The 25,309-nt window shown below is 44.8% G+C and overlaps 2 protein-coding genes across 3 annotated transcripts in view; one reads left to right on the top strand and one right to left on the bottom strand.

Moving 5' to 3' along the window:
* ERGIC2 (ERGIC and golgi 2) overlaps positions 1–7,092 on the top strand; it is a 46,480-nt gene extending 39,388 nt beyond the window's left edge. For both annotated transcript variants that reach the window (XM_068119880.2, XM_078778176.1), the window contains exons 11-14: positions 2,655–2,752; positions 4,723–4,885; positions 6,748–6,839; positions 6,931–7,092. In XM_068119880.2, coding sequence (XP_067975981.1) covers positions 2,655–2,752; positions 4,723–4,885; positions 6,748–6,839; positions 6,931–6,966 — 389 coding nt within the window. In that variant the 3' untranslated portion in view covers positions 6,967–7,092. The remainder of the gene's footprint in view (positions 1–2,654; positions 2,753–4,722; positions 4,886–6,747; positions 6,840–6,930) is intronic.
* A 5,651-nt stretch (positions 7,093–12,743) lies between these two features.
* LOC144892306 (fatty acyl-CoA reductase 1-like) lies at positions 12,744–25,072 on the bottom strand. Its single transcript, XM_078778183.1, has 4 exons — positions 24,671–25,072; positions 15,458–15,587; positions 14,345–14,472; positions 12,744–14,204 (listed from the first exon to the last, which is right to left on the bottom strand). Exons 1-4 carry the CDS (start codon positions 24,937–24,939, stop codon positions 14,042–14,044), a joined length of 690 nt encoding a protein of 229 aa, XP_078634309.1. The 5' UTR covers positions 24,940–25,072; the 3' UTR covers positions 12,744–14,041.
* Between the last annotated feature and the right edge of the window lie 237 nt (positions 25,073–25,309).

Consider the following 25,309-nt stretch of genomic DNA (forward strand, 5'->3'; position numbering starts at 1 on the left):
ACTTAGCTCTGGTCTTAACGAGGGGGGTTGGCGTTCATCGCCTCCAAACCACTGCGCGGGAAGCGCACCAACAAATGGCGCCGAAAATGCCCAGGCATGTACAACAGCCAACCAACCAGCCCTTCCTCGCTTCCACCGCCCAGCGAGACGTGGCTCTTTCCTCCCCCGAAAAGCACCACAGTCAACAACACCACCTCGTCCTCCGACGTTGCAAAACTTCTCAAGCTCCGACACTTCTCCTCACCAGTGCACCAGAGACAACAATGCCCGCTTGAGCCGAGAGCCAGAACGAGAGAAAATGCGACCACCTCCAACGAACACCAGCACAAAAGAGAATGCATCCGCCTTCAACGAATGCCAGCACCAGAAGGGACCAATATGGTGAGACGGTTTCTTTTTGCTCTCCAAGCTCTCGAATGTTCCACCGCTGACGTTACACTCTGTCCAATCACCGATCTGCCATTACAACGGTCCATGGCCATGACCAATCGTCGTTTTCGGGGCAGGGCCTCACGGCCTAACTTGACGCCCAATGATGAAGGTCGAGGTGTGGCATCCCTGTCATGAGTCGTCGGGGGGGGGGGGGGGGGGGGGGGTGGAGTCTAATCTTTGTTCGGGTATGTTTGGATGACGGGGTTCCTTTTTGCCGATCGTAATGTCCGGTTATACTGTCAGGCGATTATGGCTGTTGTAATGGCGGCCCTTTTAAAATTATGTAAAAACGAAGGGAAAAATCACAGGGGCAATTACACACTGGGGTTTATTAATCTTACGCCCTAGAACTAGTTAACACAAAAAGCCATACCCCTTGTGGCGACATGCAAACACTCTTAACCTGTACATTTACCCTGCGTATGTCCATCGAGATGGCTTCTTCCTCTTCGCATCACACAGTCCATGCTAAACTATACATTCCTAACCTTCTTAAGGTATTTCTTCACCTACCCCCATAAACATAACAATATATATTTAGCTTTGTGGCTCTTGCTAACAATTACCTTGGAAATTTTCGAGCACCAAATTATGAAGAGTTTGTGGACAAGATGTTGAAGAGTTACCAGGCGCTCGGTGCTCGAATGTCACTCAAGATACATTTCTTCCATTCTCGTCTGGACTTCTTTCCACAAAATCTTGGCGATGTCAGTGTGAACATGGAGAAAGGTTTCACCAGGAAATTGCCATCATGGAGACTCTATATCAAGGCCGATTCAATCCAAACATGATGGGTGACTACTGTTGGACTTTACAGTGTGAAAGTGATTGCTCCTACAAACGCAAAAGTAAAGTTCAGAAGCACTTTTAATGTGATGTAAATAAAATCTTAAAGTTTATATTATTTTTGGAGATTTACATTTTTTTTTATGTGATGTAAATAAAAACTTTTAAGTTCATATTATTTTTTGTGACAATAAATACTTATTGAGACTTAATCAAGAAATTCACATGCTCTAAAGATTTTTTCCACACTTATGATTTACTACGTCAAGGTTACGTGATAGCCACAATGTAAGGTCAGATTCGGATTCGTGGGCACAAAATTAGTTAGAAACAGTTGAAAATAAGTCAGAACCAATTTGGCTGTTGACCACTGATAATTGGATAATTGGAGCAACGGAAATGATGAAGAAGAACCTCACAAAAATCCTACAAGCCATCCCTTGGAACATTACCACAAAGGAAGTGCAGTTGGAGGGTTTCTGGAGCTCAGTGACGATCCTGAAAAGAGCCCTCCAAACAAAACAAAAAGGAAAAATACAACTTCACAACATAGCCTATGAATCGCGATCCTTCACCGAAGCGGGGATGGATACTTCTAGTCCTGGGAGGATTCCGTTCCACCTTCTGAAACCCGAATTATGGAGATAACAACAAACAACACACACATACACAAACCGGACAGCTCACAGGAAAAGGCACATGGTGAAGAGCATGCAGCTGGAGCAGTACATGCTTGATGCTTTCTTGTCTTCACCAGGACAAGAGCAGGTGCCAGAGTCGGTGCGAGCCAGGAGTTAGAGGAAGAGAGTCCAGAGCATCAGCGGGTCCGAACCAGATAGACTGTTTACTCCTCGAGCCGAGGTTTTATACCCAACCACGGTCCAGTCACAAGTTTTCACCTCCTAAGGCTAACCAATGTCATGCCACAGGGGTCTTTACCCCCAGAAATTCCACCAATCAGACCACAGGAGTTCAATCCCAGTTCTAAGCTTCCAGGAGTCCTTCCCAGAGGATCTCTGTTTGTCTCCATTCCCAGGGAATTCACCTACCCCAGCTTTGGCAACCAATAAATCCCCACCACCTACCTCCCCCCCAGTAAATGTCTTGTGCCATATTCCAACTGCCTTTCCCTTGATGTGATACCAAAAGTCGCATGGAATGTTTTCTGTGTATTGCATAGTTAAGCAGCCCAGAGGCCGAATGGCAGCAAAATTGGCCTTCAATTAAATTTTATAAACTGCACGCATTCAATTTTATTTTTAGGGAGGAGTTCTGTGCTGGTGCTCGATGAACCTGAAATATTTTAAACGGTGTCTTATCAGCCTTGAAAAACAGTTTTTGAAAGTCATTTATACATTCGTTCAATTGAATGATTACAAAAGGAAACGCTTCAAATTGGCATCACTTTAACGTGTCATTGTTGTTTTCATCTCCAGATGCTCAGATGTTCCAGTACTTCTTGACAATTGTACCCACACAAATTAAAACGAGAAAATTCTCTGCCAACACACACCAGTATTCAGTGACAGAAAAGGTAGGAGTTAATTATTGTACTGTTAGAAAATAATAAACATTGATGACAATGATGCAAGGATCCTCAACCAGCCTCGTGGTGTCATGGTTGAGGCATCTTTGCTTGACGCTCAGTATTTAAAAGGATAGAGCATGGACAAAGAACCATATTTTCAAAAAGTTTTTTTCATTGTGAGGCTTGATGGGGCCAATGGTCTGCTCCTGCATGTAATTCCTTGCAAGGGAAGTCATTTATTTACTTGTAGCTTCTTTTCAAATGTTCCACTGATGCACATCATGTCTATCTTTTAAAGTGGAACCATGTATATATTAATGGCTATGTTCTTCCCAGTGCATAGACACACTGCCCAAGTAGTTTCAAAGCAGGGAATACTCGTTTGCTGTTGCTCTTCTGAGCGGTATCCAGGGCATGAATTTGCCACCTGGCCAGCGTACTGCTACGCAGTGGGCCACTTTTTTCAAGCATTATTAAATTACTTGCTTTTGATATTTAATTGTCATTGGTGTATCAGTACTGTACATAATTTAAAGCAGTTATTTCAAATTATTGTCACTGTCATGATTGTTTTCATACTCTTTATAACTTCATTAAAAGTGCAAGTTTTAACTTTACAACTTGGTTTGCTTAATTTTACCTCTGCCATCTTTATGTTTTCTCCCCTGTCCGTCTGTTTTTCTGTGAACAAGATATCTCAAAAAGTTGTGGATGTATTCAGACTAAATGCGGTGGTGATGTTTTGTGTGGGACAAGGACAAAGTGATTACATTTTGATGAAGATCTGGATACAGATTACAGAATTTCTTAAGTGATTCTTCACCATCGAGAAATAGGGACAAAAACGTTATATGGCACGATATCTCAAAAAGTTGTGGATGAGTTGGTTAGTTGATAAGAACAAGCCGATTCGATTTTGGCGATTTTGGTTCACGTCCGAATCCAGATCTGGCCTATCAGTGGGATACAAAATGTAAACTGTGGAGCCTGGAGGAGAGATGCACTCAACCGAGTGCCGTTGTCGTTTTTTTTCAGGTTATTATAGTATTCCATAGGGCTGGTGGGGATGGCCAAGAGGGACGCACACTCGTCCCTAAGCTGTCTGGCCTGGATCTGAATCCGACCCAGATATAAACTGTTATCCAGCCTGTGAATGATGTTTGAGATTTGAAAAACCTGCAGAAAAGGCTGATCTATAAGATGGCATACACCAATTTGGTGTTTCACAGGCAGGGTGATTAATCAAAGCATGTGCCCTTCCTCGGATTGACATTAAACTGGGAATCTCATCTGCCGGCATTATTCGGTTAAAGATCCCATGGTGTCCTTTGTGAAGAGTAGGTGAAGTATCACCAGCACCATGGCCAAATTCCAAATTACTGCCCTGACTTCCTGACCCAGAGTGGCAACTGGAACAGGATTGTAGCCTAATAACTTGTGCAGCAGTAGCAACGCTCTGCATACATCATTGTACATGATGATAGTGTTTGATATGTATTTTTCTTTGACGTTTTGGGGCTTACTCCTGAAATCTACTGATGGTCTTTTGAGCTTTACTTGGTTTAGGAGATATTTCTAATTCTGGAAAGCAGCAGCTATATATATATATATATATATATATATATATTAGGCTCATGCTGACTTTGGTTTGTCCCATGGACACACTCCTTGGAGGGAAAAAGAAAGTAAAAGTTGCTTCAAATTAATCCAAACCTACGGGAAAATTGTAACTTTTTTTCACAGATTGAAGTCGGGTGGTGTATAGGCAACATACCGCTGCCTTGATCGCTCTCAATTTTCTTTTGTTTTCTTTGCTGTAAGAAATATATAGCCTTCCATTTTTAAGCTCTTTCTACCAGTGCAAGCAAGAATAAAATACTTTTCTTTCTTTTTATACCATTTGTATGTTTACCACAAGCTTCTGCGAGTAGTGCTATAATACAACGGCCCAAATCTGTGCGATCTTACTTTTTCAGGAACGGACAATCGATCACTCTGCAGGGAGCCACGGCGTTTCAGGAATCTTCATAAAGTATGACTTGAATTCGTTGATGGTGACTGTGACAGAGGAAGGGATGCCTTTTGGGCAATTCCTTGTGGGTCTCTGTGGTATTATCGGTGGCATTTTTTCAACTACAGGTACTGCATTGGTGTAGAGGTGTGTTAAGGTTTGAGAGAGTCAGTGTTTTCTGATTAAGGAATGCCTGATTGGTGGAAGCATGAGTATGGTGATGGTTCTGATGACCTTTATGGTGAATTACATTTACTCTGATTTGACCACGTGACCCTAAAGTGGGTTCTTACATTATTTACTTGCTTTACTGTATTTTATCCATATGACGAGCAAGCTCCTTGTTTCTTCACCATTGAGAGATGGGGTGAAAAACGATGTATCGCACGATAATTCAAAAAGTTGTGGACAATTTATAACAAAACATGGTGCAGGTACAAGTTGGGTTGGAGAGAATGCATCTTCTGAAGAACTAAAGGGAAGAACGGGCATTGTGGAAACCAAATTGGGACAGCAATTGTTTTTTTTAAAGGATTGTGTTTTATGCAAAGGTCACTACAGTGATGCTACGTACCATTTTGTCCTAATTGTTGTATTATTTTGATGTCATGCTACATTGCTAATATAGTGTTAAACATGCATTTGATTAGGATTGTTACCCTCCCCAGAGGAGAGCGTATTGCATTTGAGTCCGTTTTGTTTGTTTGTTTGTCAGCAACAAAATAAATATGATTTTCTCTGTAACCGTTGGTCCGATTGACAGGAATTTTCACCATACGTGCAACTCCACCTGTATAATTTTTTAATGATAATTATGACGTCATGAGTGACGTGGTTCGGCCGCCATCTTGGAAAAAGTCGAAAAAAATTGCACCTCTATATCTCCGAAAGTGCTGAATAGAAAAAATTGAGACAAGGCTCATTGTAAAGAACTCTCCATGGGACATAAAATATGTTAATGATGATGTCCTAGGTGCCTCCATTATGACGTCATAATTCGACAAGTACGAAACTTCATCCGATAAAGCATAATCTAGGAATATATTAGTTTAGAAAAAAAATAATGATGACTTCATCAGTCATGTGGTTCGGCCGCCATATTTGTTTTAACACAAAAGCCTTATAAACCACTGAAAATACATCCTGGCGAGGGTTTGCAATCTGATTGCTCTTTTTCTCGTTTGTGATGTGATATGAAGTGATCTTCAATCATCGTCATGATATGTTAACCAGAAACAAATGTGAATACAATGTCCACCCTGGTTGAAATGTAAATCTGAGCAGCATCATTTTACCTAACATTGTTATAAAATGTGTATCCTCGCACTCTATTTGGAAACTGTCTCTCATCATATAGTTGTACATGATCATGGATAATTCCCATGTGTCATCGCAATCGCTACACCCATGGATAATTCATTACAACTGGCATTGAATGATGTATATTTTGAGAGGGCTGGCAGGATGGCCTGGAGGTATGCACACTCGCTCAAAGCTGTCTAGCCTGGGTTCGAATCTCGGCCCAGCTATAAGCTGTCATCCCGGTATTTCACAGGCAAGGTGATTCATCGGTGTGTGCGCCGTCCCTCAGATGGACCTTAAACAGGCGTCCCCTCTGCCAGCATTCGTTGGCGGACATTAAAGATCCCACGGTGTCCTTCGCAAAGAGTAGGCGAGCTATCGCCAGTCACCCTGAGCTAATCCATAATTACCGCTGGAAGAGGGATGGCAAACCACCCGGCATGACCAAGAAACTGCTTCAGCAGCATGAACTAGAACGGATATGTGACTGTCTATACTGAGGAACATGTCAAGCCAGACATTTTGCGGGCTTATCACTGACAAACATGACACGTAACAGGTCATAAAGTTTCAATGCTCAAACGTGGCAGGCTTGGCACAGAGGTGAGATAGAACAAAGACTAGGTGTAAGGAATTTGCATCTGAGGCCAAGTTCTAAGACTACACTACCTGTGTTGCTGCATTACAGGCTTGTTACATGGGCTGGTGGGGTTCATTTTTGACTTCTTGCTGTGTCGTTTTAAAACGGGAGTCCATCAAAATGCTCAAGCCGAACAAAGGGTAAGTAAGCTCTTTCCTTTCCCTCCGACTTTGAGATTGGATTTCATTCTGTTTACCTCTTTTCTTCTTCTTCTTCTTCTTCTTCTTGCAGATTGGAAACTCGTTGTCAAACAATGGGAAACTTTGATTTTGCATAATGGTAATCTGGGACACATGACCTCCTCTGGATATTGTTGGATTACTCATGTGGCAAGGATATGTAAATTTGTCTACATCTGTAAATGAAATTGAATAAAATGTCACTTGTTAAACATTTGCCTTGTGCTGCTGCTTACCTGAAGTTGGGCATACAATATATCAATAATGCAACATCTGTCTCTAAAAATGGCCTCTAAAGGTGGTTTTTTTTTTGTTTGTTTTTTTTGTCAGGTAACCTAGATGGCCAATCAAATGCCATCCGATGTATGACCAAAACCATACGTGTTCCATCTCAACAGTCGCCATTCACTTTTCCAAGAGTAAACACCTGTTCACCCACACGAGTTGTGGTTTCACACAGTAAGTGAAGACAGCCATTGTCAAACATCAGTACAGGAGCTGGAGCTAAGTTGGGTTAGTTCAAGTAGCAAAGAAGGAAGCTTTCTTTGCCCATGTATTCTGGATAAGAACAAGAGATGAAGGCTGCACACTACTGTATATTTTAGGATTGGCATTTTAAAATTTCAGAAGTGACGTTCAACTAGGCAGTTTGAAGGTGGAATCAATGAGGGTTTGAGGTGGTGGAGATGATGCAGAGATGGAGGTTGGAAACGGTGTTGTGTGTGCAGGAGACCAGATGGAAAGGGGACAGGGTGAGGAGGTTGGTAGGAGGATACAAGCTGTTGCACGAGGGTGGGGAATGGGGATGGAAGGAGTAATGGCGTAGGAATAATAATATCAGAAGAGACGAGCAAGCAGGTGATCGAGTGGAAAGATGGGAGGGATGTATAGTTATGCTATGGGTGGTGATACAGCGGTGAATGATATGTGTTATGTCTGTATATGGGCCACAAACGGGAAGGTCTTGGATGGAGAAGCAGGAATTCAGGGACGCACTGGAGAGGATGATGGGAATGGTTGAGATGGAGGTGATGCTGTGCATTGCGGCAGACTTTAACACCAATGTCGGAGTAGCGGAGCCGGGTGAAGAGGAATGTGTTGGTACATTTGGTTGGGGAATGAGGAATAGAGAGGGCCAAGAGCTGGTGGCAAGGAATGGAATGGCCATAGCTGGTTCATTCTTTCAAAAGCGGGAAAGCCACAAGGTTACCTATAGGAGTGGACAACACAGAACAGAACTGGATTTGGTGGTGGTAAGTGACAGTTGTGTAGGGTTGAGGATTGCAAGACAGTGGCAAGACAGATGATCTATAAATTGTCATGAAGGGGGGAGAGGTGGTAATTAAGGATGACGGCAGGAGGCTAATGACAGAGAGGCCGGCAGTACTGAAGTTGTGGGAAGGATATTTCAAAGAGCTGTTGAACCGGGAAGGAAGCAACAGCGAGCTGGAGCTACCAAGCTATGCGGAGAGGAAAGGAGTTGGTGGAGATCACGGAAGAGGAAGTGTGCACGACCTTGAAGAGGATGAAAAAGGGAAGGGTGCCAGGCATTGATGAGGTGTGTACAGTGATAATTGCAGTGGGAGAGGTTGGAGTCAGGTGGACGAAGAGGTTGTTGATTGTATGTATGAGAGATGGGTCAATTCCAGAGTGGAGAAAAGCGTTAATTGTGCTGATGTGGAAGAGGAAGGGGGGTGTTCAAGATCCGGGGAAGTACAGTGGCATTACACTCCTTAGTCATGTCATGAATGTGCTGGAGAGGGTTCTGGGCAGAAGAATAATGAAGAGTGAGGAGATGGAGATCGGAAAAGAGCAGCAGCGGTTTAAAAAGGGCAGGGGAATAACAGATGGGATGATCGTGCCGAGACAGCTGGTGGAAAAGAGTTTGGAGGTGCGAAGTGAAATGGTATTAGGATTTGTGGATCTGGAGAAGGCCTACAACACTGTCCCCAGAGAGATGGTGATGGGAGTGCTGGAGGCAGAATCAGAAGTTACGTTGGTGGAAGGGGATGTACAAGGGAATGAAGGGAATGGTTTTTGTTGGTCCTGGAATGTTTGACGAGTTCAGTGTGAGCATCGGTTTGAAGCAGGCAAGCACTCTCAGCCCACTCCTGTTTATCATGGTGATGGAGCTGGTAACCAGGAAGGTAAACATGAAAGATATTCTGGGTAGGATATTGTATGCGGGTGATCTGACTGTTGTGGTGGAGAGTGGGCGGGAGATGCAGGGAGTACTGGGGGAGTGGAATGAAGCATTTGAGAAACATGGGCTGAAGATGAGTATGGAGAAGATGGAATTGATGTGGGTTGGGCAGAAGAGAAAGGAAATGAGTATCAGGTTAGAGGGGAAGGACATCGGACAAGGACATCGTTTTGAGTATTTGGGGGGGAACATTGATGGGGGGTGGTAAGTCAGAGGCAGAGGTGCTGAGGAGGATTCAGGAGGGTGTGAATGCATGGAGGAGGGTGGAAGGTGTAATGGCAGACAAAGCTTTCAAGGAGATTGAAAGGGAATGTTCTGTTGTAGTGGGTAATGTTGGCCTATCTTTACGGTCTGGAGACGGTGGCACTGAAAAGAGAAACAACAACAGGGGCTGCAAGTTTGTCAGAACTGGGTCAGGAGGATTGTGGGGGTGAAGAGGGTGGCTAGAAGGAGAACGGATGAACTGAGGGAGGAGATTGGTGAAATACCGGCTGAGATGGACTGGACTCTTGGTGCGGATGGGGGAAGTGAGCGGATAGGTTCGGGGGAACAAAGGTGAGATGGGAGGATTGTGTGAGGAGGGATGTCAGTAAGGTGGGGGTGGTTGGAGAGTGGAGGAAGTTGGCTGACGACAGAGGGGAGTGGAGGAGTATCATGGTCAAGGCAAGGTAGAAGCTTGGTACCATCAGACCTCATCCCCTTAAAGAGAAAAGGAGGAAAAAAAGAAAAACATTCATCGGCCAAAAATGTTGAACAGAACCTGCCAAGTCTGTGCCCACCTTGGATTATGGTTCTCCACTTGATCTGAACTCAAAACAAAATCGGTTTTTTGCAGATTTTCATCAACTGCAGGTATCTGCCAATACCCCTTGCTCAAGTCAATCTTGGTAAAATATTTACCACACTGAGCTTCTTGAAGAGATCACCGACTCACCGTTAGCTCCAAACAAGATGCATTAAGCTTCCAAGAGTCAACACGCACATGGTTTGTCCAAAGCATATGCCACATTATGCCCCATCCCCCCAAGTTCCAACCTGTCTCGACTAAGGGACTCACACTATGGTATTCAATGAACAGGTTCACTTTTAATCAAGTTAACGTGGTGATGAATTATGGTCGTAGTCCATGCAAAAAATAAATAAAAACTCGGTAAATACATCCTGATACTCATTGACGATGGATTCAACCTCCTTGCTTTGTGCACAGGTGAGACGCTGACCGAACACTTCCACCATGGTTTCCTTGGACTCTCAAGTGATGAGCTCCAACAGGTTTTTGTGATAAACTGCATCCTTCATGGTTGTTGATCACTTGGCTTCCATAGCAGCGCTCGCTATATCCAAATCAGTAGTCTGAGCAGCTCAACTGCCCAAAGATCTTTCTGCTGAAACTTCATCTGGTTACTAGTCCCAATGGGTCATGTAGACACAGGTAATGCAAGAGCTCGCTGATCACCCTTCTCTTTGGATGTGTGCAGTCATGCAGTGACCCACATAATCCTCTTGCCATGCTTGGGCCAGATCTCAGAGCCATAACTACTGGTGCATTACCAACGATCAGGTCGTTGATTCCATCTGACAGGCACTGGGCTTCAATTTTACCCATCAGCTAAGGGGTATCTACCACAATTGTAACCATCAGCACCTTCTGTGGTGTTGTCAATCAGCCACATGTAGCTAAACTTCCCAATGTACTGGTCTTCCTTTACCAGCTTTAATCACCATGACTGCTGCACCCTGTGTAACTCTCAACCTGCTTGCAGGAGCTCTTGAGGTCCTCCTTCCCCACTGGCTCTGAGTAAAGAGCTAGATGCAAGCACTGCTCAGCAGCGGAAGCCTTTTATCTTGCCGCATTCAAGCAACAAATTGTCCTCGACAACATGATTCCAACTAGGTGTCTGACACGTTTTCTTGGGGACAAAAGCCCTTGTGGTCCTCTTCTGCACAAACGAGTCTCCTCCCACTCTGACAAAGCAAACGGGAGGCTCTCCCAGCCTTCTAGATGTGCTCTGAACCACCATGTCACACAGGAGTGATGGAAAACTGAGCCATCTTCACACTTACCCTGTCTACATACCTCTCATGCCACCAGTGGTGGGAAGATCGATCACAGACAACCCCTCCTCCCCCCCCCCCCCCCCAAAAAAACCCTAAGGTTCTCCACTCGATTGATCAAACCAGGCAGCCGAATGCATTCCAAACCTGGATTCATTCCAAAAGGAAAACGCAAAACACAACTTGGTATGTCACAACAAAGCAACTCAGATCTGGCATTTGCTCTCACTCCACTTTGCTGTGTATATATAATCAGAAAGATGACTAATGAAGAGTCCTTTCCTCTTGAAATAGTGAGTACTTGGTAGATAAAATCCAAAATGACTACGTGGGGGACTGATGGTTATTTCAATCACCACCGTTTAAGATTTGAAAATAAATTACCTGAATTTGAGGTGAAACCCTCCATTTCAGCCTCTTATTTGGGGCGGATCTGGATGGGGAGCACAACCCCCACGAGACCTTCCTGTCCTGATGCTTCGTGCCAAATTTGGTCCATATCGGTCGGGTAGTTTGCGAGGAAAATGTTTTATTCCAAAAAAAATAATGGCCGTATGTACGTATGAGGCTATTTCGGAGAAACATCCCAACTATAACTGCACTCTTTGACGTCAAGACATCGACCACAGTTTTACTTAGAGCCGAGGGAAGATCTACTGTAATCTACATACCCCATAAGGGTTGGGTTAATAACATGCTATCAAAAAACCGAGGCGAATTCCTTACTTCCACGGTAAACCGTACACCGCTTATCATTGATTCATGAACCATACACCGCTTCAATCCATTAACCTTGTATTCACGACATTGGGATTAAAGTGTTAGTCATATTTATTATTATTATTGAAACGATACACGACTGTATTAAGAAACCTGGGCTTAATTTGTCCGAATCGGTCTGAAGGTGAGGCATAATACCTAAAGGCCTATACGTACCGTATTGTTTGAAGAGCCGTAACACCGATGCTTTCGATATTTAATGGTCATTTTAACAATCGGTTTGTTTGTGTTTCACACTGAATGAAAAGCGTAAAGGTAGGGCACGGCGATTGTAATATGACAGGTTTGACGATGTTTGGCCTGCACGAAATTGGAATCAAAATGCGTGGAGAGTCAGCCGCCGTAATGACCTCAGATGTAATCACATCACCCTGTCATGTGACCAGATCCTCAGCTCTGATTGGTATACGTTTGAGGGGACATACATACATACATACGGACAGACAAACTGTTCTGGACGGCTTTGCCCTATGGGCTACACCGTAAAAATCACTCGCACCCTGGCGATCTTTGTAGACTTGTTAAAGGCAAACTTCAACTTACTCTTTCACACAAATCAACTTTTAGAATAAACATCTCACCTCAACGAGCATTGTCACACATAATAAAGAAAATGTCGCACTGTACCAATACACCGCCTAATAGCCACAAATAATCTGAGTTGACTACTTTGCATAACCTCAAAGAGGATCGTTTCCTTACCAATGTAAACCTTTTTTTTTTTTTTTTTTCTTCTCAAAATCTCTTTCCATGCAGACTCGATCTTATGCTCTAAAACCACCAATGAAATGATGTGCACATTGGATGTCCTATCACCACCACACTCGAGCATTTAAATGTTCTTTATTAACACCCATTTCCAATTTCTATCTTTTAAAATACATTCTTCATGAATTTATTCAGACAATGCAGAAAAAAGGTTTGATAAATGTCATAAAAATGAAATTTTAAAAATAAGGCAAAAATTATGTGCACAGCATAATGGTGGAACATTGCGCAGGTTTGTAAGATGTACATTTTGCAACACAAAGTAGAACAGATTGTAGAAAAATCAACATGTAAAAACAACAACAAAAACAAGCATCTGCAGCAGAATGAGAATTGCAAATGGATCAGCTTCACTAAAAATATGACCACAGGTCCTGAAGCTCACTTGGATCAGGAACAGTCAATGACATCATAGAATTTCACTGCTGATGGATCGCCCCCTGTAGGTTAGGGCAGGATTTTTTTTTTTTTAGCGTTTTCGGCCCGATTTCGGTCAATATAACTTCGTTGGCATCAGATATGAAGCTTGTGGCCAAGTTTCATCAAAATTGTGCGTTTCGTTCAAGCAATAATGTCTGAAATGTTCAGACTCGCACACCGACTGCCCGACTGACTGACTTACCTACGGACACTGCTCGATCGCATAAGCTCACCGGACTAAAGTCCAGGTGGGATAAAAATGATAAACATGAGGTAAAGCTAAACCACAAAAGGAGGAGAGAGAGAGAGAGAGAGAGAGAGAGAACACCACGACACACATTTCAAAACAAATTTCTAAATGCCAGAGTGTACATCCCACGATACCTTTATTCGAGCATGAAACCATCGTAACAACCAATGGGAGGAGTCTCAGAACTGATAAGTAAATGGAATACCTTATTTTATTTGACTTTGCCTGTAAGGTTATTCCTCAAACAAAGCCCATTTGCCTAGAGGCATAATATCTCCAACATATCAAGCCATACCCCCAACAAAGTCAATTTGTGCAACTGTCAAAAGCACCATAAAATCTCTTTTTGTGAAGAAGACTAAACCATACTCAACACCTTAGTCCTGACCATTTAAAATATCCTGCAAGAAAAAGGAGCAGTCAAATTTGCATTGGCATGGTCTCCATTAACCATTTAAGATGCCTACCAAAACGGTGGTACTCGGTTTATGTGCCACACATTTGAGAGCATGAAAGCTTAAAAGGGGAAAGAATTGTATGCAAGAACCAAAGTTTTGCAGTCCTGAAGGAGTAACTATAGTGATGGTCAAGAAACTGCAAGATGCGAATTCAAAGCTGTATTGGGGCAATCGCCGTCACCACAAAGGGTGCTGCGGGGAAAGCACCGATGTGAGCCAGAAGGCTTTGCTAGCGTCGGATGGTACTCGAGGCTCGGAAGTACGACAGGAACTTGTAGCACAGGCTCACGACGAAGTACCAGACATTGCGGGCCATTTGGGAGCGGGCGATGAAGATGCGCCAAATGACGACGATAAGAACCGTGTTATACACATAACGAATGTTCCTTAGCCTGTACACGTACAGAATGCACAATCATCAGTTTTAAAACGATAAAACAATTTGATCTTAGAGCAGCAACAACAGAAAACAGATTCATCAAATCCCTGCGATCAAAAGGTTCACATGGTGGTAAAAGTAAAACAAACTCACTTTTTAAGGTGATTTCGGGCCGCTGGAAGCCCAGACATGTCCTCGTTGAGAAGGTACATCTTTGTGCCCATGCAGTAGTTCTCTATGTACTCAGGCCAGTTAAGTTGGTGGATGTCAAAGTTGAATATCTAAAACGCAACAAATGTCTTTTTCCTTTAAGAAACCATGCATTCAATTATTTTGTCCATTTTGATGACTACTTAAGACTGCTGAGGCATTTGGCCAGATCGGATTTTAAAAAATCTAAGTTCAATCTAAGGTGTGATTACGTGATGTTGGTTTTGCTCGGCCGACTGACGAGTCTATCACGTAACCGTCGGGACGGTCCCCATTTGCCTTGCTTATCTCACTGGTATGGCAACCCGACTTCGGGCAGGAGGATGCAGCCAGAGTTAATAGTTGCAAACAGAGTCCTTGTGTCTACGACAACTTAATGGCTCTGAAGTTCCAAGAAACCAAAGGTTAGGAGAGGATACCGAACTTTGGTTCTTCATTTGGCTAACCTACCTTCATTTACCTCATTGTCAGTATATTTGTAATGTTGGAGATCAACCCTTCCTGAAACTTTCAACCACAACTCTACAAGAACCACAACTTTTACCAAACTTGGTGGAATGATAAGAGCGTCCGCTCTGTCGGTGGTTCAAACCCCGGCCGAGTCATACCAAAGTCTTTAAAATGGTACATGCTACTCTTCCTTGATGTTCAGCATTTAAAAAGAATAGAGCATGGCCAAACAACCGTAGGTTGGTAATAGTGCAGGCAATGATGGGCATAATGGCCTCCTCCTGTGTCCAAGTTCCTTGCAAGTCATTATTATCATAACCCCCAAAATGCAACTTGAATTCTTAATTGTTAGAAGATATTTAATCTCAAAAGAGGATGACAGCGCTATCAGTCATGGATATTTTCGAGAAATGGTTGTCAGCACCTTTCATACTGATAATTTCAATTATGAACAATTTTTTTAAATGATTATTACGAAAACAAGAAATGGAGAGAAAGTGGGAAGGGAATTTTAAAATCCGCTGCATTTTGCTGTAGCAAATGAAAATGAATCACAACTCTCCAAAGGAAAGGGTGTCTGCGTAGAGTATGGGCTGCTGTGCACACCTTGGCATCTTCAGGGCTGAGCTTCGCCAAAAGCGTGCTGAGGTTGTCTGAACGCCACACCCAGGAGCGGTTCGCAAAGTACTCCAGCAACGTCATGTTCTTGTGTAACCGGTTCACAATGCGCATCATCCTGTGCGGATAACCAACCTATACAAACTTTGCAGAAAACTCACAGGTGGGGGTTTTGAGAATGCTCTCTCTCACTCTTTCCATACCTGATTTCAAAGTGCTCATGCATTTCTAGAGCTCCAAGAATGCTACTCATTTTGCATGATCACATCTTATCTGAATGTTCATGGGTAATTATTCAAATAAAATAGAAACACCTGGAATCCTGGTCTCTGAAAAGGCTTGCAAAGCTCTTTTGGAGCAGTAATTATGATACATTCATGAGAAACTTTTGCACAAAGGGCAAGCAGCAAAGAGTGAGGTTTGAAGGAAGTGCAAGCAGTAATCAAACAAGCCATGCATAGAGAAAGCACATGAGGGACTCATGAGACTGTCAATGATGGGCCATTTGGTGGAGTAATAATTTAAAGCTATTTTTCACAAGTGCTCCTTCCCAAACAATTCCAAGCATGTAGACGTTAAAACATTTAAAGGCTATCTACATATGACATGGAAAAACAAAGGTGTTCTTAGGGGAAGGGGGGGGGGGGGGTGGGTGGAAGAGAGGGAGGGAAGCGTGGGTTGAGAATAAAAATTGAAGCCTGGAAAGTGGGAGGATAGGCAATAAGGAAGTGTTGTTCGACAAGTCATGTTTTAATGGAAGGAAGAGTTATAAAAATCCCACCTCAGTGAGGAAGAAGGAAGATAAAAGAGGGGAGATTAGCGGGGAAGGTCCAAAATTCTGCCACTTTTACGAACGCAATACTTTGGTGGCCCCTTCGATAGCACGTCACACATCAAGCAAAATCGAATCACAAAAACACCCAAAACAAATGCAATGGAACAAAATCAGTCCAGGCAATTCACAATCCAGCAGCCAACGATCACAGGAGGAGCCAAAACGAGGAAGATTTAGATTATGGATACATTCAAGTGGAAGAGATCAAAGGTCAAAGCAGTGACACAATCACCTCTCCATACCACAAGGAAGCGCCTGACTGAAAATTACAACTTCGAGGTTGCTCAGGAAGCCTTTTGGGTTTTAGGCCTTAAAAATAAAGTATCGACATTGTTTGGTTGCTCACTTCCAAAGGAAAGCCAATCTCACCCCCACCTCCCTCTGTAGAGAAGTGATCGGCCAGCTCGCATCAGTGCAACCTATTTGCATGTTCAGTGTGGTCAGATGTAATATCACAAAAGGTGCGGGTGAAGTTTTATTTGCTAACCAATTTGTTGGGTTAGCAGCTCAGTTGAACAACAAACAGGTGGTGTGGCCTGATGGAGAGAGAGGCACCTCAAAGCAGGGGGTCCTCATGGGGCTCCAATGGCCACCAATGCCACCAAATGGTCGTGTTCTCCTACCGCTTCTTCTGTCAATCTCTCTTTCACATGTGTCCCGATGGCATCAGGGACTCCTGGGGTGTAAATGACCCCTAGCCCTTTCAAATTTGCGGCGATCTGCTCGCAATTTGGGATCCTCACATTGTGTTGGCCTATGAGGAGCTGGTCGCTGCTTGCAGCTGCCAGTTCACCAAGGGCAAACACCTTGTGTCACAGCACTAAAGTATCTTTCCAGAGATTTTCTGTGCGCACCACAACCCAGACACCCACATGGGGAGAGTCTGTTCGTGTCCGGCTTCCCCGCTTCAAGGTGCAACTCAACTGGTCATCTGTCAAGCCAGAGTGCGAGTACCCACGACTGCGGGCTTTCACACTGATCTTTGGACACTGGGCCCGGGACATTCCACTGAAAAGGCTGGTCTCGACTCTGTTCCGGATGAGCGGATCCACGTCGGACCTCCCCTGGTGGGGCATCCTTGGCCCAGCAGCCTCTGACCTAGCACGGTGGTAGCCCAACTGCGAGGTCTGGATCGTGGAGGTCCTCCGGACCGTCCACCCTGGCTTGGCCAGGTGGGCACAGTCTTGGGGGATTGCTCTCTATGCTCTCTTAACGTCTCTTATGCTTAACGATTGCTCTCTTAACGTGGCACCTATATACTGGGGCGAATAGGGTTGGTTCCACGAGGTGGCCTCTCACGCTTGCGAGCAGGCTGGGTTGCAGGCCGCCGCACACATCGGGCATGGGCATCGCTTATACAGGGTCCGGCTGGGAGGTGTGACGATTTTCAGAAAACTCGTACACAGTTATTTTTAGTCGAATTTCAATTTTTATTTTTTTTAAAGACTACATATATAATGCCATTTAATACACTGTAACAAAGACATTTTAAAAATGTAATTCATGTTTGAATTGGGTATAACAATGCAAGTGGGGGGTCTAGCGCATGCGTGATGGCTGTTGGTTACTCGTTGTTAGGCGCCATTTCAGTAGCCATGGAGCTGTGGACGATTGAACATCGCGTCTTTGTTGTTGAGACGTTTATTCAAACGGGTAGTTCGGTGGTGCTTACACAGCGCAGATTTCGTACTCACTTCAATGTTGGTCGACGTGGCGCCGTTCCGTCTCGAAACACAATATTGAAGTGGGTAAAAAACTTCAGGACAACTGGATCTGTGAGGCCGGGAGCAGCTCGGGGAGGTGATCGAACCGTTAGGACCCCGGAAAACATCGAAAGGGTTCGACAAGCTGTGGAGGCCAGCCCTCGTCGGTCAGCGGAGCCCGCGCTCTAAGGATGTCAGACAGATCAGTTCGTCGAATTTTGCACTTGGACCTTCATTATCACGCGTACAAAATCATGGTGGTTCAAGAACTGCAGCAGAACGATTTCGTACGACGATTTCGTACGGCGGTTTACGTTCGCAGAAAGAATGCTGGAACTGCTGAGGGATGCTGCTGTGCTGAGAAATGCTGGAACTTTTCCGCGCGTCTGCAAGAATGCTTGGACAAGAATGGCCGCCATTTAGATGATGTCATTTTTCAAACATTAATTACATTTTTTAATGTCTTTGTTACAGTGTATTAAATGGCATTATATATGTAGTCTTTAAAAAAAATAAAAATTGAAATTCGACAAAAAATAACTGTGTACGAGTTTTCTGAAAATCATCACACCTCCCTGACGGACCCTGTATATGGGTCCCCATATACATTGCTTGTATACGGGTCCCGTTAGGATGCCAATCTGGCGGTGCTCTCCAAGCCCTTCAGTGCGGTGACTGGAGGTGGCTCGCTTGCTGCGGAAACTGACGATGCAGAGCACGTGTTTGCTGGCCACTATATCTGCACCGGCCCTGTGCGTGTACCGTATGGGGGCACCTCTGTCTGCTTTTGTGGCCATCCAGATGATCTTTTTGACCGAATTGTGACTGTGACCGCTTCACGTATATGAAATATGTGGAGTGCGACGAGCGCTCTTCCCGATCCCTAAACCTATGCTGGCCATCGTGCCACCTCCAACCCGTTGGCTTCAGCCCAGCCATTCCATCACATGGAAATACTGTTGCAAACTTGGAGGAAGATTGGAGGTCACGTCTTTTCGAGGCTGTCCATGCGCTCACGCTTTCGAAGTTAAGTAATTTTTCACAATTGTGTTTTTGTCGAAACTGTATCTATCTCTCGGTGTGTGTACCTATGGTGTGTCTTTAGAAAGATTCTCAGTGTTAATTTTTTCATACCTGCATACAAAATCGTCGGTTAATTCGTGTCGCTTATTCTGAGGCCGAGTAGGCTACCGTGTCCGACCTTGAAGCTTTGTTTTTCTCTCAGCGGTCCGTTGATTGCGTTGCAATTACTTTCGTTCTCTGTTTTTTGTCCCAGTCTTTCACCCCATACTTCCTTGTTTAAAATCTCAACCAACAAAAAAAAACCAAAAAAAATATTTCCTTCTCTGTTCTTATTCGTTTATTCGTTCTTATTTGTTCGTTCGTTCTTCGATCACATTGTTCGTGATCATGTGATCACGTTGTTAAAAATGTTTAAACTTTCCCCTGAAGAACTGTATTCTGTCGTATATTATAACACCTTTTTCTTCTTCTATAAAAGGATGCTTTCGACTTGCTCACCAAATCTATTCATTCCAAAAAAAAATTCCATCTCTTACAGTTCCTCTTACAGTTCTTACAGTTCTTACAGTTCTTAAAATTCCATCTAATTCCTCTTTTCGACATTCCCGAAACTCTCCTGCACTCCACCCCTCCTTCAGCGTCCTCAAACGTATTTTTGACTCAAAGGTCTCAAGAAACTCATTTTGCAATAAATGTTCATTTCCCATTAATCGTACACTTTTCGAAATCCAATCTCACCCCTCCCCTCCAAATCTTCCCCATCACCCCATCCCTCCAAAACTTCCCCATCACCCCTCCCCTCCAAAACTTCCCCATCACCCCTCCCCTCCAAAACTTCCCCATCTTCCCTCCCCTCCAAATCTACCCCCTTGCCCCTCCCCTCCAAATCTTCCCCATCACCCATCTTTCAAATATTCCCCCATGCCCCTCCCCTCCAAATCTTCCCCATCACCCATCCCTTTCAAATCTTCCCCCTTGCCCCTCCCCTCCAAATCTTCCCCATCACTCCTTCCTCTCCAAAACTTCCCCATCACCCCTCCCCTCCAAAACTTCCCCATCACCCCTCCCCTCCAAACCTTCCCCATCGCCCATCCCTTTCAAATCTCCCCCCTTGCCCCTTCCCTCCTAAACTCCCCCCACACCCCTCCCCTCCGAGACTCTCCCTCGCTGCTCCCCTCCGAGACTCCCCTCTCACCTCTCCTCCTCAAAGTGTCCTCCCCGCTTCTTCCCCCTTCCAACTTTCACCTTCATCTCCCCCAACCTTCTGCCTCGCTCTTCCCCCTCCTCAAATAACACCTCACTGTGCCTCACCCAATCACCATCAAACCTTTTGTCCACCCCATTCTTCCCTTTCTCCAAGCTATTCTGAAATCCCTGACACACCTTCAACAGCTCTCCCTACCTCTTCTTCCTCTTCCACATCTTACCCTACCCCTCCCCCCCTGTTCTGTATCCGATGCTCCCCCTTCCTCTTCATTAACGGTATGGACCTCAAACATCCAGGGCCTTCGCTCAAACTCGACTGATCTCTCCATACAGGTTGCTTCTGACAAACCAGACGTGATCTGCTTAACAGAAACTTTCCTCCTTCATGATGTCTCTGATTGCTTAGCATCTCTCCCGGGTTACTCCCTCCTCCGGTATGATAGACCTGAGCCTCGTCCTGGAGGTGGGGTTGCTATCTTAATAAAAAACTCTCTTCCTCACTCGCCCTGCACTGCCCTTTCTCCACCTCACCCCCAGGAATACCTGTGGCTACGGCTTCCCCTTGGCTCCCACCTTTTGTTCATATGTGTGTTGTACCATCCACCAAACAGTGATGACTCCATCTACATCTCGCTGTCTGATAATATGGACCAACTTCTATCTACCCATCCCAACTCTCTCTTCCTCATATGTGGTGATTTCAATTGTCACCATGCCAGTTGGCTGGGTGTGGGTACCTCTCTCACCAGCCATGGCTCTTCAGCAAAGGACTTCTGCGACTCACTGGGACTGACACAATCTGTCAATTTCCCGACCCGGATCTCAGTCAACGGAGCATCTTCTCTTCTGGACTTGGTTATGACTAACTTCCCTGAAAATGTCTGCTGCTCTTCTTCTGCTCCAATCAGCTCATCTGATCATGTGCTTGTTAAAGTGGGCATCTCTCTGACCATTCTCAGAGAGCCTCCTCAGCGTCGACGAGTCTGGCATTTCACTCAGGCCAACTGGCACGGTCTTCAAGCAGCCATCATCTGGACTGGTCTCCCATCTCTACCGCCTCTGACATCAACTCATCTTGGGAATTCTTCCAAAGGAAATTGCTCTCTCTCATGCACAGATTTATCCCATCTCGTCTTCAGTTGTCATACCCTTTCTCCCGTCCATGGTACACGGAATCTTGTGGTGAGGCTGTTGCCCAGAAACAACTTGCTTTCGTCTCCTGGAAAGCAAATCCAACGAAAGGAAATCTCATTTCCTTTCACAAAGCCCGAAACAAGTGTGTGTCCACCCTCAGGAGAGCCAGGAAACAATATCTCTCCGTTCTCAAGACCGAACTCTCTTATCTGTCTCCCTCTTCCAGATCCTGGTGGCGTCTGGTCAAATCTGTTTCTGGTGTTTGTTCCACCTCCATCCCCTCCCTCACCTCAAACGAATACACGGCTGACTCCGCACGTGAAAAAGCTGAATGTCTCAACTCTGTTTGCCTCTAAATCTTGTGTCCCAAACCCATCCCTCTCTGTACCCACCGTACCCAGTCGTACCCTGCTGCTCCTGGACTCCGTGTCCTTTCCTCCTGACAAGGTGGAAAAGTTTCTGTCAACCCTCGACTCTGATTCTGTAACTGGACCTGACGGCATCAGCCCACGGGTCCTAAAATCCTGTTCTTCCGCTCTTTCACTCCCTCTCTCTGTTCTCTTCACCCTCTCTTTTGCTCAAGGTCATCTGCCATCTGCTTGGAAATCAGCCAACATCACCACTTTGCACAAAAAAGGTGCAAAAACAGATCCTAGCAACTACAGACCAATCAGCCTTCTCCCAATTATCAGCAAAGTCATGGAATCCATCATTGCTTCAGATATTAAATCTTTCCTCTTCTCCAATGGCTTGATCTCTGATCATCAATTTGGTTTCAGACCTGGTCACTCTACTCTGGACATGCTGCTTCTGCTTTCTCAACATTGGATGGAGGTCCTCAATGCCAAACAGGAAATTAGAGCTGTCTCCCTTGACATATCACGTGCCTTCGATACGGTCTGGCACCCCGCTCTGCTCACCAAACTCTCCTCCTTTGGTATCCATGGAAATCTCCACGCATGGCTGGCAGACTTCCTCTCTAGTCGTTGTCAACGTGTGGCCCTGAATGGGTTTCTCTCATCTCCTCTTCCTGTTCAGGCTGGAGTTCCCCAAGGCAGTGTTCTGGGCCCTGTGCTTTTTCTGGTCTTCATCAATGATCTCTCTGACTCTCTTGAAAATCCTCTCTATCTCTTTGCTGATGACTCTACTCTCTGTCGCTCCATTCCACATCCCTCAGATCGGCAGTCTGCAGCCTCCTCACTCTCTGCAGACCAGGACAAAATCACAGACTGGGCAAACAAGTGGAACATGTCTTTCAGTCCTGACAAATCTCACACTCTTACGATGTCTCTCCGAAAAGACCGACTGGACAACCCTCCCATCCACTTTCTGAATAATCCTCTCCAGGAAGTTCTGTCACTCAAGCTTTTGGGTCTCACTATCTGCCATGATCTTTCCTGGGAAAACCACATTTCAAATCTGGCCTCCAAAGGCAGTCGCCGACTGGGCATCCTCCGTCGTGCGGTCCTTCCTTGGCACACCTGAGCTCCTCACCACATACAAGGCTTTCATCCGCAGCTCAATGGAATACTGCTCTCCCCTCTGGGCTGGTGCTCCTGCCTCACACCTAGCTCGTCTTCACGCTGTTGAAACCAAAGCGTTCAGAATCATTGGGATCTCCCGCGATGAAGCTAACTCCAAGGGCCTTTCACTCACTCACCGCAGGCAGGTTGGTGGTCTTTCCTTCTTCTACCGACTCCTCTCTGGCCTTGCCCCCCCCAGCTCTCTCTGGGCTCTGTCCCCCAAATATTCCTACAGGTCACACAAGATCTGCCAGCAACCCTCTTCTGGTGAAATTGCCAAAATCAAGACTCTCTGCTCACCTTCACTCCTTCATTCCTCTTTTCTCCCGCCTCTGGAACAAACTCCCTCACTCTCTTCAATCCCATTCCACCCTCCAGGTCTTTAAAACAGCTGTTCACCACAATCTCTTATCTTCACCCATCCAAAACCTTGATCTTTTCTACCCCCGCTAATTTCACCCCAAATCCACTTTTTTGAAATACCAACTTCTGTCCTGGAAGTCCTTGGTGTCCTTGTGTTTTATACTTCTCCCACCCCCCACCCCCCCCTCTTCCCACACCTCCTCCCCCCAAGCCCTCTCCCTCCCACACATCTCCCTGCTCTCAAATGTTGTTTGTGTGCTTCCCCTTCTCTCCCCATCTTGTCTTCCGCTCCCTCTTTTTATATATTTTGTTTGTCTGGTTGATTTGTTTGTGATATAAATGTTCGCTCTTTCACCAGCCTCGATTCAGTGTACAAAAAAAATAATATATATATATATATATATATATATATATATAACTATAATGCACCGAAGATCAAATTATCACCACTTCTCTCCTTAAGCACATTGGTATCTTTTGTCATGAGCATGCAAAATAGGAAACCCTTTATAATTTCAGAAAGTCTTAAAAGCATGCCAGGGGGCCAACATCACAAAAATTATGGAATATTTTGGAAATGCCAAATATCTGCTTGTGCCAAAAATGTGCCAAAGAGCTCACAATGCCGTTTTATTTGGCTCAACAAAAGCATCAGCTCCATTTTGCAACACAAAGGTGGCCTTGGGCCTTACCGAGGCTGCCTGCCTGTGAGGACCAGGTACAGGTCATAGAGAAACGCTGGGGCTCGATGGCTAACAGTCAGCCAGTATCGGTGAAGGAACCCATTCGAGCAGAGGTTAACATTGGGTTGTCGAAGCGCGTGGTCTAAGGGGTTCGTCTTGAAGGAGAGGTTAACATGATGCTCTGTTGAGGGAGAGAAGGAACAGCAGAAGTGGGGAAAAAGAAAGGATAGGGCAGCTCAAGAGGGGAAAGGCATTTGGGATATGAACAATAACTTGAGCGCTTCGACTAAAAGAAGTGAACAGAGATTTTGAGGACCCTGTGAGTAAGTTGAAATAATCTCAACTCAATGAAAACAAACTGCTGCACTAAAAGGGGAAAATAAATATTGCAGGTTGATTGGAAAACCGAGCTCAAAAACCGAGCTGGGGTTTAAAAACAAAAAACTTAAAACAACCAATGATCTGGACAAGAACAAAGAAAGAACTTAGCAAGTCGTGTGTCGGAAACGTCAGTCACGTTTGAGGACTTTCATGCAGCTGCTGCGGTCGGCTTATAGTCTCGCCGTTGCGGAATCAGAGGCAACTGTAGCCCATTATGGGGGCAGAGAAAAAATGATCATATGCTGAGAAATGTAAAAAGAACCAGGAAAATGCAGGAGGAAGCAAGTATGGACAGCAGGTGCATCCTCGTGCAAGCAAACTTCTGCAAAGGCACCGATGCCATTGGTTACCTTGGCTTTTGCCCTGCAAGTCTGAGACAGAGATCGTAAAGAAATGCTGGCGTTTTCTGGCTTACAATGATCCAATACTGATTCATCAGATAATTTGAGGTCAGGTTAACATTGGGTGTCCGCATTGCCTGCTCCAGCGGGTTCCGCTTGAAGGTCGTTGTTACGTGATGCTCTGCAAATGACAAAGACACGAGCGTTACAGGCTGTGGAACTCGAGGTAGCAGATCAAAGCAGCGTCCACAGGCCTTCGTAAACAGTGGAACCCACATCACCACAAATGCAATCTTAAATTATATGGTGTTCTTAAGTAAAAGATGAAACCTGATGTAGCTGTCAATGCAGCATGCATTCTCACCGTTTGGAAAACGATAGTTTACAGGAAATAAGTAAATTTAAAAAAACAACACGCAACAACAACAAAACAAACACAAACATCAGTATAAACCTGGGCCGATGCCAAAGTGATTCATTCTTGCAAATCCAGGGTCATTTGGCTACCTAAGCATTTTGAATTTACTGCAACATGCATTACAAGCAACATAAAAACACTGTTTACTTGCCTTTTTTTGGTATACATGGTCGAGGCTCGTGAAAGAGCTTAGAGTAGAATGGAATGGAACAAAATGGAAACCGTGCAAG

Source organism: Myxine glutinosa, chromosome 1, assembly GCF_964187855.1.
Source record: "Myxine glutinosa chromosome 1, kmMyxGlut1.1, whole genome shotgun sequence".
Classification (NCBI taxonomy): Eukaryota; Metazoa; Chordata; class Myxini; order Myxiniformes; family Myxinidae; genus Myxine; species Myxine glutinosa.

Bases quoted from the DNA above. Each gene is read 5' to 3' on its own strand.
- LOC144892306 (XM_078778183.1), bottom strand. From the start codon at position 24,939: ATGTGGGTTCCACTGTTTACGAAGGCCTGTGGACGCTGCTTTGATCTG. The intron at 15,588-24,670 runs GTAACCAATGGC...TTATCCGCACAG, and splicing joins CTTGCAGGGCAAAAGCCAAG to GATGATGCGCATTGTGAACC. The intron at 14,473-15,457 runs GTGTGCACAGCA...GTTGCGTTTTAG, and splicing joins TCAGCCCTGAAGATGCCAAG to ATATTCAACTTTGACATCCA.